This window comes from Cinclus cinclus, chromosome 28, assembly GCF_963662255.1.
Source record: "Cinclus cinclus chromosome 28, bCinCin1.1, whole genome shotgun sequence".
Classification (NCBI taxonomy): domain Eukaryota; kingdom Metazoa; phylum Chordata; class Aves; order Passeriformes; family Cinclidae; genus Cinclus; species Cinclus cinclus.
The window spans coordinates 988963-1004384 of NC_085073.1; the positions used below are offsets into that span (position 1 = coordinate 988963).

General features: G+C 39.4%; 1 protein-coding gene across 4 annotated transcripts in view; it reads right to left on the minus strand.

Annotated features, from left to right (window-relative positions):
- RANBP3 (RAN binding protein 3) overlaps positions 1-15422 on the minus strand; it is a 62059-nt gene that overhangs the window by 9991 nt on the left and 36646 nt on the right. For 3 of the 4 annotated variants that reach the window (XM_062510177.1, XM_062510176.1, XM_062510179.1), the window contains 3 exons: positions 14541-14644; positions 2434-2553; positions 1688-1791 (listed from right to left, as the gene is read on the minus strand). In XM_062510177.1, the coding sequence (XP_062366161.1) occupies positions 1688-1791; positions 2434-2553; positions 14541-14644 (328 nt within the window). The remainder of the gene's footprint in view (positions 1-1687; positions 1792-2433; positions 2554-14540; positions 14645-15422) is intronic. The other variant, XM_062510178.1, reaches the window with a different exon arrangement.

Below are 15422 nucleotides of genomic sequence, written 5' to 3' on the forward strand. Positions count from 1 at the left end.
GACAAGAGTTTTATTCTTTTACAGACTCCAAAGACTTAACAAGTCACTGTTTCTGTCCCTTTCCATCAGGCATACCTTTCTAAGAAACCAGCTTGCTCACAAAATGAACATACAAAAGGCAGACTGTTCTGAATCAAGCCTATGTGCATTCCACCAAGTTTGGAAAATAAGGACTCACATCTACGTGATTAAAGTGAAACCAAACAAACTTTTAAACTGTACATGTAGAATTTCTACTTCTGATTAAGGAGATTCCTAGAACAAAGGAGATCCTCAGTGGAAGACAGCTTTACCTACCAAGGGAATTAAATACCACAGTTTTGAGCTCGAAATGTTGAGAGGGAATGCAATGCGGCCTACCAGTATCTGCCACACCACCCACCACATTTACACTTTTAAAAGAATTGACAGTGCTACACAAAGGAAGGAGCTTTCTTTTACAAGTTGATTACCATAATGCTTTGCCATCTCAGCTGAAAACCAGAGCCAACTCCCCTTAGACACTATTTTTTGTAAGACAAGTGCAAAACCAGGTTTCTGGCAATTGATCCACCATGAATAAATCCTCCCAAAGTAAAGACTCAAATGAGATGACAGTAGATGTCATATGAGTTGAAAAATATGAAAAAAATATTCCAGTACTTGAAGGCCACATATTAGTAGTTACTGTCTGCCAAATCTGATTGAACAAATCTGACTCTGTCTATTGGAAAGACATTGATCTGGCATCAGGAGAGCAAAGGTGTTCTCTACGTCTCCAGTGCTGAGAAGTTCAGCATCAGAAGTTTATCGATTGCAAAACTGCCTACGGCCTCCTGCATGAACACCAACATGGTGAATCTTAAAAATGCCAAATGTAAGGACAAAGAAAGCATGTATTGGTGCTTCTCCTACAATTATTTCATTGCCTCAATCTGAATTTCAGCTTATTCCAGGAGCAGAGACTCTGCTTCATCACTCTTGGTGGGAATTCCCCTCACACTTATCCAGTTATTACTAGAATTCACAGCTCTGTATCTCCTGTTTTCTCACTCTGTACGCTACTTCATTTTTTGATCACTACTAAGCTACCATTTTCAGAGCTGTATCACTACCTTAGACTCAAGTGAAGGTTGTCAGCTCAGAGCTCATCACCACAGAAGATAGAATTCGCAGTTTTCTCCTGGCTGCCTCACTTTACCTATGCATCACATATCTTCTGACACTGTCACCTCATCAGAAGTTCTCTCAAAAAACCTCCCACAGTTAGGCTCCTACTTATTCATACAGGCCTCTGTGAAAAGCTTGATATCATGAAAAAATTTTAACTATTCTTCCTTTTATCCATATCACATACAAAACCTACTGAACAACACAAATCAATAGAGATCTTCATGAGATTGTACAAGTAGTTCAAATTCAGTCCATCAGTGTTTCTAATCATTCATGAGAAGACTTCTCATGTCACGCTTGTTGGTTTTCTGAAGAGGTTTCAGTGAGGATGTGGTCAAATAAATAGTATCAAATGCATCTCCCTTGATGAGATAATTGAGGATTCCCCCAGACCTGAAGACTGCCATCTCATTCTTGAGAAGTCTGGATCCCCACTGACCCAGTCTAAGCCCTGCATCCAGTAAAGAGCAGAAACATAAAAAATTTTCAATAATGAGTAAGGAAAACTCTTCTATCGGTTTCTCTGTAGTCTCACCTGGAACTGATGTACTGCAGAAAATAGTTTGTTGCAGAAGGTATATCTGCTGTCAGAAGGCCAGCATTTTGCACATCAGCAGTTTCATCACTTTCATCTCCTAGCTAGACAAAGAACAAATATTTATCAATAATTTTAATCAAGTATATATAGTATATACATCAATAACTTGAATCAAGTATATATAAATTTTAATAACTGACCACAAATTTTTCAACTCATTCTTCCTAAAGACAACGTTTCATCCACAAATGCTTTCTACAATAAAACAAGGTAAGTCTGTGTCCCAATATCACACTTTCTTTTATTACACTAGGAAACCTGAGCAAACCTGTTTTCAACAGGAAGTACTAACAGTCCAACTCAGTTATTCTATGTGCAAGTTGGAGCCCAGGCTTAGCCTATTTTTCCATCTTTCTGTGAAGTCTTGGTTTCATGGGAGCATTTTAGGACCACGTTTCAACTTCATTCTAACCCAAAAGATAAGAGAAAATGCTACATTCTATTGAGCTTTAGCCATTACTCATTATTGCAGTAGATGTACTTGTTCTTGAAAAAGCTTCTCATGCTATTTAACAGAATTCATTTATTAAATGTCCAGAAAACTAGTTTTATTAAACAGTCAACTCCATTGAGGTCATAGCTTTTAATTTTACATGCATACATGTAAACGGTTTTAACCCTTTCATACAGTAGCTTCACAGTACTTCATAAACTCTTGACTAAGAGAACAAATGTGTGTTTACCTTAACTCTATCTCTTAAATTTTGCCCAAAAACAAATGCTTGCTGCGCATTTAGTTCAGCCTTCTCACAGCTGTCATCATCTGATGTATTGTTGGACTCCTTTTTCTGACATTCTGCTGCCTAAAGAAATGGAAAAATGTAGCCTAAGAAGTTGAGTTTCTTTAAATAAAAAGACTTTATGACAAGGTGTGTCACACACTCATTTACATTGACAAACCATTAACACTTCCAGATCTACAGAGCATGTTTTGCATTTAAATGTCTCCCGTTGTTAAGTGTTTTTCTTAGCAAATCACAGAACAGTTAAGCTTCAGAGGAAATTCTAACAATCACTTGTGTCCAAACCGTGTTCAAAGCAGCATCAACTTCAAACTTATATTAGGCTGCCCAAGATCTCATATCAAGTTTCAAAAAATCCACAGGAGAGTTTTACCTTTTAGTAGTCTGGTTCAATGTTCAACTACACTAAGTATGATAGCCATGTCCTAAAACCTGTCTGGAATCCCCTTTACTCCACCCCTGCAGCTTCTCATCTGTTTGACAAACGGTTCCTAATTCCATTCTAATCTTACCTCCACCTACCACGTGAGAGCTGAGGGGAACAATCCAATTTTCCTGCCCTAGTCCAAGCAGAACATACTCAGCTCTTTCATTCTCTCATCACACATCTTGTGCTCTAGCCACTAGTCCCCTTTTTAAGTGTCTTTCATGTACTGTCAAGCCCCAAATTATACTGCATTCCTGATACCATCCACCAGTGGCACAAAAAGAGAAAGACCACTTTCCTGCTTTCCACAAGTGGCTTCATTACTTCTCCCTGCACATGCTGTGGTAGCATTTCTCCTGATTATTCCTGTTCTAAGTTCTTGTTCCACTACAACTGAGAGCCTTGCACTTACAGACCCCCAAAGTAGTGTTGGAAAGCAATTGCAACCTGCATGGGAATCACTCCCTCCTGCTTCTGTCCTAACTTCCTACCGCATCACTTTTGACACTGACAGGAAGACCCAACACACTATATGCACACACAAAGCCTCAGACGTGACCCACATACAGCAGTTGCCCCTCAGCAAAGCACACTTCCATCAGCATCAACAGCACCATAAGCAGAAAAAAAGCCCCAAAATCACAGGAAGTCTGAGCATGTTATGAAGAAAACCATACAGTTACTATGGGAAGAATATTAGGGGATACCACCTGCTCCACTGGCGAGGACACTCTGGGGGAAGATGCTTGTCTAGGGAACCCATTACTAGCCTTTATGGCTAGCCAATAGTGGTAGTTTTCCCTTTTCAATCTCTCTTCCTCCAAAAAAAAAGTAACTGTCACCCTTAGAAGCAATACAATCAGCTACAGATCTGCTAATAAATTCTGTATGCGAGAACCTGTCTCAACACTTTTCATGTAGTATCAGGATCTCCAAGACTTGTCTGCACAGCTGCTTTCTAGCCAGACCCTCTTCAGTCCTTATGACACACAGGTTCTCTCACTTCAGGTACAGAATTTGCATTTGCTGACCATCAGGTATTTTTCCAACCTGCTGAGATCCTGCTGAACAGCCCCTACCTTCCAACATATTGACCATTTTCCCTTCCCACAGTGCAGTAGTATCCACAAACTTAACAAGATTTATTCCACCCTGCCAGGCTGTTTGTGTATATGTTGAACAGTCCTAAGAAATGCCTCTAGTGACTGACACTTGTCAGACTTCCAACCACTGGCTGCTGCCCTCAAAGCTCACTGCTTCAGCCAATTTTTCACTCACTTTAAATTCCACCCAAACAGTACACCTCTCTCCATAGTGGCTATGACAACGATACTTCAGACCATACAAAGATCTTGCCTGAAGTCAAAATCAACAAGTTCTCTGCAAAGCAAATAATCTTAGATTATAAAAAACCCATCAGGTTGGTCTCTGTTTTATCTGCCCTGGCTGTTCTCAATTCCTTTAAGGTGCCTCATATCCTAGGTCTCCTTCACCACAAAGAGGGAGGAAGGAGCTGAGCAATTTCTACTTTCCTGAAACCTCTTTCTTGCCATTCACGGAAATGTGTGCCATGCTTTCTTCCCCAGTAATTGGGATCCACAACTCTCTGAGGACAGGTAGTGGTCTCACACTAGCACCCCTCAGCTCCCTGTCCTGAGTTCATTTTCTTCCCAGTACAACACTGTATTTTGGATCCAGGATGAGAATAATCTTAATCACACACTAATACTTTGGTTGTGGCTCTGTTGTGCTTACCCCAAGTCAAGGACTTCTCAGTCTTTCATGCTGTGCTAGGAAGGAGCTGCACAAGAAGCTGGAGGGAAGCACAGCCAGGACAGCTGTAAACTGTCCAGAGGGATACTCTGCACCACAAAACATCCTGCCCAGTGTGTAAACTGGGGGAGCTGCTGGTGAGGGGCTGACCGTTGCTGGGACACAGGTTGGACACAGATCAGCAGGTGCTGAGCACCTATACTGGGCATCACTTCTTTTCCTTATGTTTTGTTTATCTGTACCTCTCTCCTTTTCATTAAAATTGTTATTATTATACTTTACTCTGTTTCAACACTTAAATAACTGTTCTTATTTCAATCCACTAGCTTTACTTTATCCTGATTCTTCTCCCCATCCCACCTGAGTGGAGGGAGTGAACAAGTGGCATCATGGTACTTAGTTGCCCACTTGGGTTAAACCATGACTCTCCCTCCACACCCATGGGTACATCCTGTTCGTCCCATGGACCTGCATATGTTCAACTGCTTAAAACAGTCCTTAAGCAAATTTATTGTAATAATTCACTCCCTCAAACTTCCCCTCAAAAAAGAGGCTTGGCAGACCTGACAGCACACCTCTTCAGTAGAAAACAAGAGAAAGGCATTGAGTGCCTCAGACATTTTTTCATTTTTTTCATCACTAGGCTCCCTTCAACATTTTGCCGAAGACCTACAATTTTCCTTCATTTTACCTTTGCTGCCAATACCAGTGGAAGCCTTGCTTGCAGCTTTTAATTCCCTGTCAATTCCAACTCCAAACAAATTTAGGCTTTCCCAGTTCTCCCACACATCCAGGCAATGCTTCTATATACTTCTCAGGTGTCTTGAAAGCTCGGGTGGCTTTCATGAGTTATATGCACACTTTCTGGATTTCAGGAGCTCCCACTCCATATGTGCTGGCCTCCTGCCACATTGACACAATTTCATGCACTTTGGGATAAATTATTCATTCTCTAAGATGGTTGTCCATGGAGGCAATTAGCTCTCATGAACTCTACTGTCCTTCAAAATGCTACCAACCAGCTCAATGAACAACCTGAAGCCTTCTCTCCTGAAGTCTGAATCTTTATTCTGCTGCTTATTAGGTGACTCAGGATCTCAATCTCATCGATGTTGCAATGACAGCTACTTCTCAACCTTTGCATTTCTAGCCAGTTCTTTGCTGTGAATAGCAGGTACAGCTAAATACCTCCCACGTCAACTTACCCAGCATATACAAATACTCCCATCAACTTATTTCTAAAATCTCCAGGAGCATTCTGTAGGACTTCTACCAGGACAGGTTGTCATTTTATCATGTGTCCAAGTACTAAAGTACTCCTTCAGAAAGAAGGCTTGTATTAGTGAAGCTTCTAGTTCTTCAAGGGTGATAGTTGCTTTCTCTACTTATTCAGTCCAAGTCTGGTGAAGGCTCACTTTAATCTTCCTCTTGTTGGCTTCCCCTCTGATCTTAACCTATAAACCCTTGACCAATTCAGTGCCTTGTCAAAACAAAGCCTCTGCCTTTGAACAGCTTCTTTTAGCACAGTGGAACCTGTGGGAATTGCAAGTACAGAGAGCTCCCAGAGTTCCTGTGCATACAGGCTCAGATATAGAGATGGATACAATGTTTAACCTAAGACCTAGGAGAAGGCTTGGAGAACCAGAACACTGAAAGTGAAGCAGATATAAAACAAGAATGTAAGTTTGCAATTTAAGTAGAAATATGTTTTAAGCAAACAGAGATATGTATTATGTAAGCAAAGCAATATGTTAAGTAAGAGCGTAAAAAAATGAAAGTTCAGCAATAGAACCTGCTATAAAGTCAATTAGAAGCTTAAGATGTATCAACGTAGGTTTGTGAAGTGTTACATGATTGGTTAAAGCATTGCAGCAAAGCCGCAAAAAGGATTTATTATGGTTGGTGTAAAAAGATGCTATCAAGTTTCATAGAAGTATGTGATTGGCTAAAAAACTAATACAAGATTAGTTGTAACTTAGATTGTAACTTAATTGTAACTAAGAATTAGATGGCTTCTGATATTATGGCATTAAACATAACACATTTAATGTCTCACCCTTTTTTGAGACTCACACCATGAGGCAATAAATCATCCTTTATAAAGTCTCTCAGTTGCCCTGTCTCTTGTGATTTTGACCTCCCAGTAAATGATGCTTCACGGTGCAAGGAGCGATCAATCTTATTGAGCAATTGGGAAACTCCAGATGCCTAATTTAGAGGCTTCAGGAATGAAGCAGAAAATCCACAGATTTAATGGCACCTGAAACAAAGGAGGAACAGACTCTATTGGGTGTTGAAAGGAAACAGAAAACAGCCTGCTGGTCATCCCTGACTTGAGTCCATCTAGAAAAGACCTGTGATGAGATTACAGGTGAGCTTTGAGGAACATGGGGCAAGAAATGTCCAGGGAACAGAGAGACATTTATATTCATTTCAAAGCTCTGATAAGAACTAATTCTTGTGCCATGCCTAAGCAATATTAAAAGACCTTTAATGCTGGGTACAGAAAAATTTTGCAGACACAGACCTTACGTCTGCTTTTACCATGTCTCTTTGGGACTCCATTTCAGTAAGACTCTATGATGCAACTACCCATAGGGAGTTTATGGCTGTTAAACTGCTGCCCATAAGTCCTATACTTGTTGACATTTTCAGTAAACAACCTAGTCTGCCTGCCATGCATCCTTTAGCTTCTCTCCCCAATCAGTCTCAGTCTTCTGGATTCTGCTGTTCCTGTAGCTGCCGCCTTTACTGCATCTCTGTTACTTTTAGATGCCTCAAAAACAGCTAATGAAGAGGAAAGTGAAAAGAAAATTGAAAACTATAAATCTTTATGGGTATTCAACAGCAAGACAGTGATTCTACTTCTGAAGAGGAGACAGATTTAAAACTAGAGAACGAGTTGTTTTTCTCCTGATCCCAGAGACCCCCAGCTCCTGTAAAATTAAAAGAGTCTCCAAAATACACCTTAAAGTTGGCAGATTGGGCTGATATCAAGCATAAAGCCATCAAAGAAGGTGACCTTGAATTAGCACATGAGCAACTTTATATTTGCCAGTAAGGTGCAGGAGACAGAATGCAAACCCCAGATGGGACCCTGGGTCACATGATGAAAACAAAGACTTAAGAAAAGCTATTAAAGACATTGGTCTGGGCTTGCCTTAAACAATTGCTGAAAAGTGTTTATAATAATTGATTTAACATCTTTTGATTGCCGTTGTTTCATCCATGACTTTAATGGATTCACAGTGCGTTTTGTAAGACTTAAAATGGCAAAGACTTCTTGAAAAATTAATAGAAAAATATGCAGGAGGTCCCAATGCAGCTCTTACAGTTGTACATTTAGCTGGGGACCCTCCACATGACAGAGCTGAAGATCAGGCAGCTGATTTACCCAGAGCAGTGCTCGATGATATTAAAGATGCAGCACGTAAAGCTCTCTTGCAAGTTCAGCCAGCTGGGAGCCCTTAAGGAGTTTATACTCAAATAAGGCAAGGGGTATCAGTGCCTTTTACAACTTTTATAGATTGCCTAACACAAGTGATAGATCAGCGTGACAATGCCATGGCACATCTGCACGTACTCTGTATTCTTGCGTTTGCAGATGCTAATGATGAGTGTAAATGGATTATCCAAGCCTTGCCGCACTTACAGCCAGATCCGCCTCAAATGACAGAAGCCTGCAGTAAAATCTATAAGCCACAGCATATTGCTACATTACAAACAGATACCTTTGGAGGGAGACTTGAGAGAGCTTTTGCTGCACAAGCAGAAGATACTGACCAAAGACTAGTTAAACCCCTCTCTGCCCTACATTTAATACCTCAGCGGAATAGTGCTCTGGCACTGATGCAAGCTGAAACCATTAAAGGATTATGTTACCGGTATGGAAAGCCTGAACACTTAAAAAAAAAACAACTGTCCAGAGCCTGCAGAAAGCTGTTGTCGAGAAACTCAAAAATGAGTGTGTAGCACCACTGTGTGACAACACAGATAGCAACAACTCAGCAACCCAAGAATTTTCCAATGTTAACAGAATGCCAGACAGAAATATCCTCAAGCAATGACCTTACATTACATGGACAACTTGTTAATTGCAGCACAACACAAAAAGAGATGGAGGAAACTCATGACTGTGTTATTACAGTTCAGACTGTTGGACTATAAATTTCTACATCAAAAATACAAGCAACCTCACCATGGAAGTATTTGGGATGGCTAATATTAAAACAGTCCATTAAGCCACAAAAAATACAACTTCATACTAGTGTTACCACTTTACAAGATATACAGCAACTTTTGCGAGAAGTCAATTGGATTAGACCTGTTTTGGGAATTACTAATGATGAACTTGCACCACTTTTTGATTTCTGAAGAGGATACTGCAATATTAAAGCTCCTAGAACTTTTACAGCTGAAGCTGAAAATGCTCTTGCAAAAAATCACTGAAGCTCTTCAACAAAGACAAGCACACAGAGGTATTTTTTCCAAATATTTTTTTATGGATATTAGGAGAACAATTGCAGCTATAGTCTCATTTTTCAATGGGACATTTCTGAAAAAGACCCTTTGCAGATAACAGAGTGGATTTTTTTGCCTTACAGGTCCCCAAAGACAAATTTTACAACATTAGAAATGATTATTCAGATCATAATTAGAGCTAGAGCAAGACTGCTAACTATAGCAGGCCAAGAGTTCGCAGTGCTTTATTTTCCCTTGAAAAAAATATTTTGATTAGGCTTTACAAAATTCAGAAGACTTACAAATTGCATTGCTAGATTATTCAGGAGTTTGTTCTATCCATTTTCCGAGTAATTACAGATTCTGCTTATGTTGCTAATATTGTTAAAAGAATAGAATAATCAGTTTTAAAAGTTGTTGGTAACTATAATCTGTATCGTTATCTTTCATGTCTTTACAGAATTGTACAACAGAGAACTAACAAGTATTTTGTCTCCCATATTAGAGCACATTCCTCCCTTCCAGGATTCTTGGCAGAAAAACTCAAGAGCAGAAAAACTGACAATGACTGTTACAAGTACTTTGCCTAACATTTCTGATGAGCTAAATTAAGTCATGTCTTTTTTTATCAAAATACACAAGCACTTATGTGAATGCTTCGCAACTCCAAGGATCAAGCAAAAGCAATTATAAATGCCTGCCCTGATTGTCAACTTGTGCAACCTCCTATGTCCACAGGAGTTGTCAACCCATGAGGGTTGCAAAGTCTGCAATTATGGCAAACGGATATTACCAAATATCCATCTTTTGGGAAATTTAAAAATATCTGTGTACCAGTAGACACTTTTTCAGGTGCAGTTTTTGCCTCCTTTCACACAGGAGAAACAGCTCATCATGCCTGTCAACATTTTTTTACAAGCATTTGCTTCGTTAGGAGTACCTCAGGAAATCAAACCAGACAATGGTCCTGCATATATATCTGAAAAATTAGCCACTTTTTTAATGTATTTGGATGTTTGTCACACTTCTGGTATTCCCTAGTCTCCCATGAGTCAAGTTATTATTGAAAGAACACATCACACTCTGAAATCTCTACTAGATAAACAGAGAAGGGGACTAAACCTGGCAAATCCCCAGATGCAGTTAAATAAAGCTTCATATGTTTTTAATTTTTTAACAGTTCCTTTGCAGAGCCAAATACGCCAGTTTTAAGGCGTTTTTCTAATAGAACAAAGGCAAAGTTGAAAGAAAATCCTTTAGCTTTGATTAGAAACCCAGAAACAGGACAAATTGAGGGTCTGTTTTCTCTAATAACCTGGGTAAAGGGCATGCTTGTGTTTCCACAGGAACAGTACCTAAGTAGATTCCAGCAAAGAATGTGAAGCCATATCATGTGCAAAAACATGCCGACAACTCCACGAGCAGAGAAATAAGCACACAGATGTGAGAAACACAGAGACTGCAGTTAATGACTGACATCAGTCAAAAATTCTATCTGCAAAAATTGTGAACCTTGGGTTTTATGTCAATGTAAAAAGTGTGGGGATCACTGGTATCGTGGAGCTTATTTAGCAAAACCCTGGTGTATATCATGTTATATTTTTGAGTCACAATCAAGGTAGTCACTGAATTTTTGGTTGTAGTGGGTCACAAAGAAAGAAACAGCCCCTGTATCTCCACTTTTAGAGAGGAACACAGAAAAGAATTTTTGAAAGAATCAGGAAATATTAAAATTTGAAAAGTTGAATGCAAATGAAATTACTTAGTGCCTTATCTTTGGTCTGCACCAGAGCAAGTATGGGAATAAATAAAAAAGGAATGTGCTAGAAGATTTGCTAGAGATAAGAGAGAAGCATGAAACTAAATCAAATATTAGGCTTACACTTTTTTATTGTTGTGCTTGCTTTGAACAGTGCGACCTGGCCCATTAATCAGCCCCAAACAAATGTTTGCATGACTTTAGCAAATGCATCAGGCTTGGACACTATGCGTTTAGCCACCACAACTCCAGAAAATCCCTTCTCCACTTGTTTAGTGGGACTGCCTGCGGACGCATGGCCAATAAAAGATAAGATCATTGATGCTTTAGGAAGTAAAAGTGCTAGCTGTATGCAGGATTGGGATCACACCACTGTAGATGCCTAGATTTAAGTGGACAGAAGACCTTCCCCAGGCATCCTCAGAAGACAGACAGATCTCCTTGGCTCAGTAAAAATGGATTTTTCTATTAAATTCATCTATACAGGGAAAGAGTCATTGCTGATCAAAAATGTTCCTTCCCATCACCAAGCGTATAGAAACCAGAATTCTTGGTGTAACTATACTTCCCCAATATTTGCATGGTCTGTTGACACACCTTTACAGTTGTCACAAGGGATGCTTTTATTTGTGGCAATAGAGCTTGTCCTGCCATTTTATCACACATCATAGGTGGTCCATGTAGCTTAGGGAGGCTTACTTTGCTAACAGAGTATAAAAATAATCACTGAAAATAGAGGCAGAGGAAAAAGGTTTGTTCATCAGTATGAACCAGAACATAAAGCAGACTTTGAACCTTGGGGTTTTTGATAAAGACTTTCAATATCTGTACTTTTACCTCAACTTGCCTCTGCAGTAGCATTAAAGCAATCGGATAGATGGGGTTGTTGGCTAAATAAGCAAACCAATGCTACTTCTTTTGCATTGAATTGTCTGTTAGCTGATGTCAAAGATGTGAGACACGCAACTTTCCAAAACAGAGCTGCAATTGATTTTCTCTTATTAGCACATGAACACAGGTGTGAAGACTGTAATGGAATGTGTTGTATGAATATACCTGATAATTTGGAATCCATCCAGAAAAGCATACATCAGTTAAAAGGAGTGTCCAAAATGAAGGCTAACAATGGATCTTTGTTAGATTACTTGTTTAATGGATGGAATTTCACACCTTGGTTTAACGAACTTCTAAAATTGGGTCTATATATATTGCTTGTCATAACAGCTGTATTGATAATGGTGCCTTGTCTGCTTCAATGTACGCAGCAAATGATTGACAAAGCTATCAAAGGAGTATTCCTGGTTCAAGAGAAAGGGGGAGATGTGGGAATTGCAAGTACAGAGAGCTCCCAGGGCCTGGTGCATACAGGCTCAGATATAGAGATGGATACAATGCTTGACCTAAGACCTTGGAGAAGGCTTGGAGGACCAGAACACTGAAAGTGAAGCAGACATAAAACAAAAATGTGAATTTGTAATTTAAGTAGAAGTATGTTTTAAGCAAACAGAGATATGTATTACGTAAGCAAAGCAATATGTTAAGAGCATAAAAAAATGTAAAGTTCAGCAATAGAACCTGCTATAAAGTCTGCTATAAACACCTTTAATGTCTTACCCTTCTATGAGGCTGACGCCATGAGGCAATAAACCATCCTTTAAAAAGTCTCTCAGTTGCCCTGTCTCTCATGATTTTGATCTCCCAATAGGAACTCATCCCTGTCTTTCCTGCTTTATTTCCTAAAAAGCCCTTAGGTATCTAATTCAGTACCCCAGTTGCCCAAGTGAACGTCCTGTAACCATGATCCCAATGAGGTTACAGAACCATCACTGAACAAAGATATACAATCCCTTCTGTTAATGTGTCATGCAGGGTGTTGTTGCCTCCATGTGCCAGCCATAGCACTTCCTGCACATTATCACAGAGGTCAAAAAAAAGCAGTAGAAAAACAACACTAGGTCCAAGGTTCACAAATCCCATTTTATGTCTAAGGGACAACCTAGCTGTAACCTTTGCAGTACCTAGCTGTATCATTTGCCTTCAGATTCTAATTCTGGCATTTCAAAGGCATTGTTTTTCTGCTTGCAATTAGAATTGGGCCAACATTGATTGCTGGAAGAAGTAATTCACCACTGAATGATACATAGGGTAAAGAAGCATTCTTTTGGACACAAGGAAAAATCATTAGCCTAGGATTTCCTTAACATGTTCTCTTCCTTCTGGATAAGGATCAGCATCTCCCTGCTACTAGAAAGGCTGAGGGTTGTCAAATTCCCTTGCATACCTGATGACTTTCAGCCACCAGACTCTCCTACCAGTTGAGGAAGGTTGGATCAAAAGCTGCAGCTTGTACCCATCTGAGAAAAATGTTGCTTAGGGCTCCTATAGTTTCTTAGGGATTTTAAAGACAGAGACAAGAGAGGTAGAAATTGCCACAGAGCTGCTCAGGGTATGACAACCATTAGACTGAGAACATTCCCACTCTGCTGTCTTGTATAAGCATAAGACAAACACATCAACAAAAAATCTTTTGAGAGTAAAGTAAGACCATAACTCACATCGGCTCTAAAAAAGGCAGACCATGCCCATGTAATACTACAAATAACATACTTGCTCTCACAAGGAAGCTCTTTCTCTGTGGTACATCAAATCTATGCCACACATCTGCACATACAATTACCCATATGAAACAATTACAGAAATAATCTTTCACTCTCACCAAGCCATCTAATATTTTCAAGAGAGTCCAGCATTTCACACAACTATTGCAAATCAAATAACTTCTAGCTGGGCTAGAAAGCTTCAAGGAGACAAAAGTGACTATGAATGGCAGAAGAATAAAATATCTCACCACAACCCTTGGTAAAATTGCAAATGTTCAGTTATGAAGCTTTATACCATTTATACTGAGCTTCCAGAAATCCTTAGCAACCAGATACAAGAGATTTCCTCCACCAGAAAACTTTCTCCAAGGTCAGTTGATTAAAGAAAACTTAAGAGTTAACATTTGGATGTTAAAAGCAGATAAAGGGTGTCCCTAATGACACACACAGCTGGGTTACAAGATACACAGTTTTCATACTGGTACACACATTCAATTTATTTATCAATACTTAGTTGTGGCAGTAGCTTTTCACTGAACCTTGAAAAGCCATTCACACTGCAAGTGTTTCTGTTTGCATCTTCAGGATTAAGACTTGAATTTCAAGTGAACTGTTCCATACTCTTGTCTTATCAACATCATTTCTAGGCTCAATATGGCAACAAAAAGCAAACAACTGCTTAATGAAGCTACAAAAAAAACTCAACCAAACTCAAAATCCCCAAACATCTTCCTCAGACTATCAGTCAAGACCTTCAGATGCTAATGGGTTAGTTCAGAATCCGCAGGGAAGGAAAGGACTGGACACACTACCAAGAACTGGAAGTAAATATTTCATTGCTTTTCTTTCATGATAGCCAATAAACAATTTCCGATGCACTTATTCTTTTGCTCTAGACGAAGCTTTTCAGCCCCTCATTACCTGCACGGTCCACTTCCTGTAGGCAATTCTTTTGCTGCTACAAGCTTTTTACTCTGTTCAGAGACTATTTACATCTGTCACCTTGAGTCTCCTCCTTGTCACTCACCTTGTCTTCAGAGTCTGAACTTTTCAGTGTTGCATCACTTGGTGATTCTGATGTGGCTGCAGAACCTGAAGGGATATTTACTCCATTGGTGCCACTGCTGAGAACTGCAACAAAGAAAAAAAATACACAAACTCTCTAAATATTTCAACTGTCATAAAAGTTTTCTTATGCAAATTGCATGTTGTTTTCTTGTTTAAGTCCATTAAACATTGCAATGTAAACTAAAAAGTTCCCCAGTATTTTGCAAGAGACAAGAGGACCACAATTCAGCAATTCTTAGCAGAATCAAAATTCCGAATGCAGAAAACCAAGCCAGCAAATTAATCTATAAAAATATTGTAAGGACTTCAATATGTATAGCTACAAGCAACCATCCTGCTCCAATCTAATACTGTTCACAGCCAGCAGGGCTTGTCTTCAGACTGATATACCTGCTCATATACTGAACTCCCACTGAAAATTTTTACCCCAATACTAAGTCCTCTGCAAAGTCCAATCTGTGTCAGGAGGCACATCAAGAAATCAAGCTAGAAATGTTTGGTTCTTTGCTAGATTCTGCATTACCTGGAGTTACTCCTGTTTCTGTTCAACTAAACTTCCACATAACAAATGGCATCAGACTGAGGAAATATGGGGTTTGGGAGACAGGGACACTTTAAACAGGTTTTGCATGAATTTCCACGCTTTAGTCATGCCTATTTCCATCAGTTATATCAAATTCCATAATTCCGTAACACAATAAACATTATATGAATTACCAAACTTAAGAATTAAATTTCTATGTTCAGAATTAAAACTGAACTTCAAAGTCACAACTCCAAAATGGTCCCCAAGTCCAGAGGTACCTCTCACTGACTTAGGTACTTTACTGTTGATCAATTG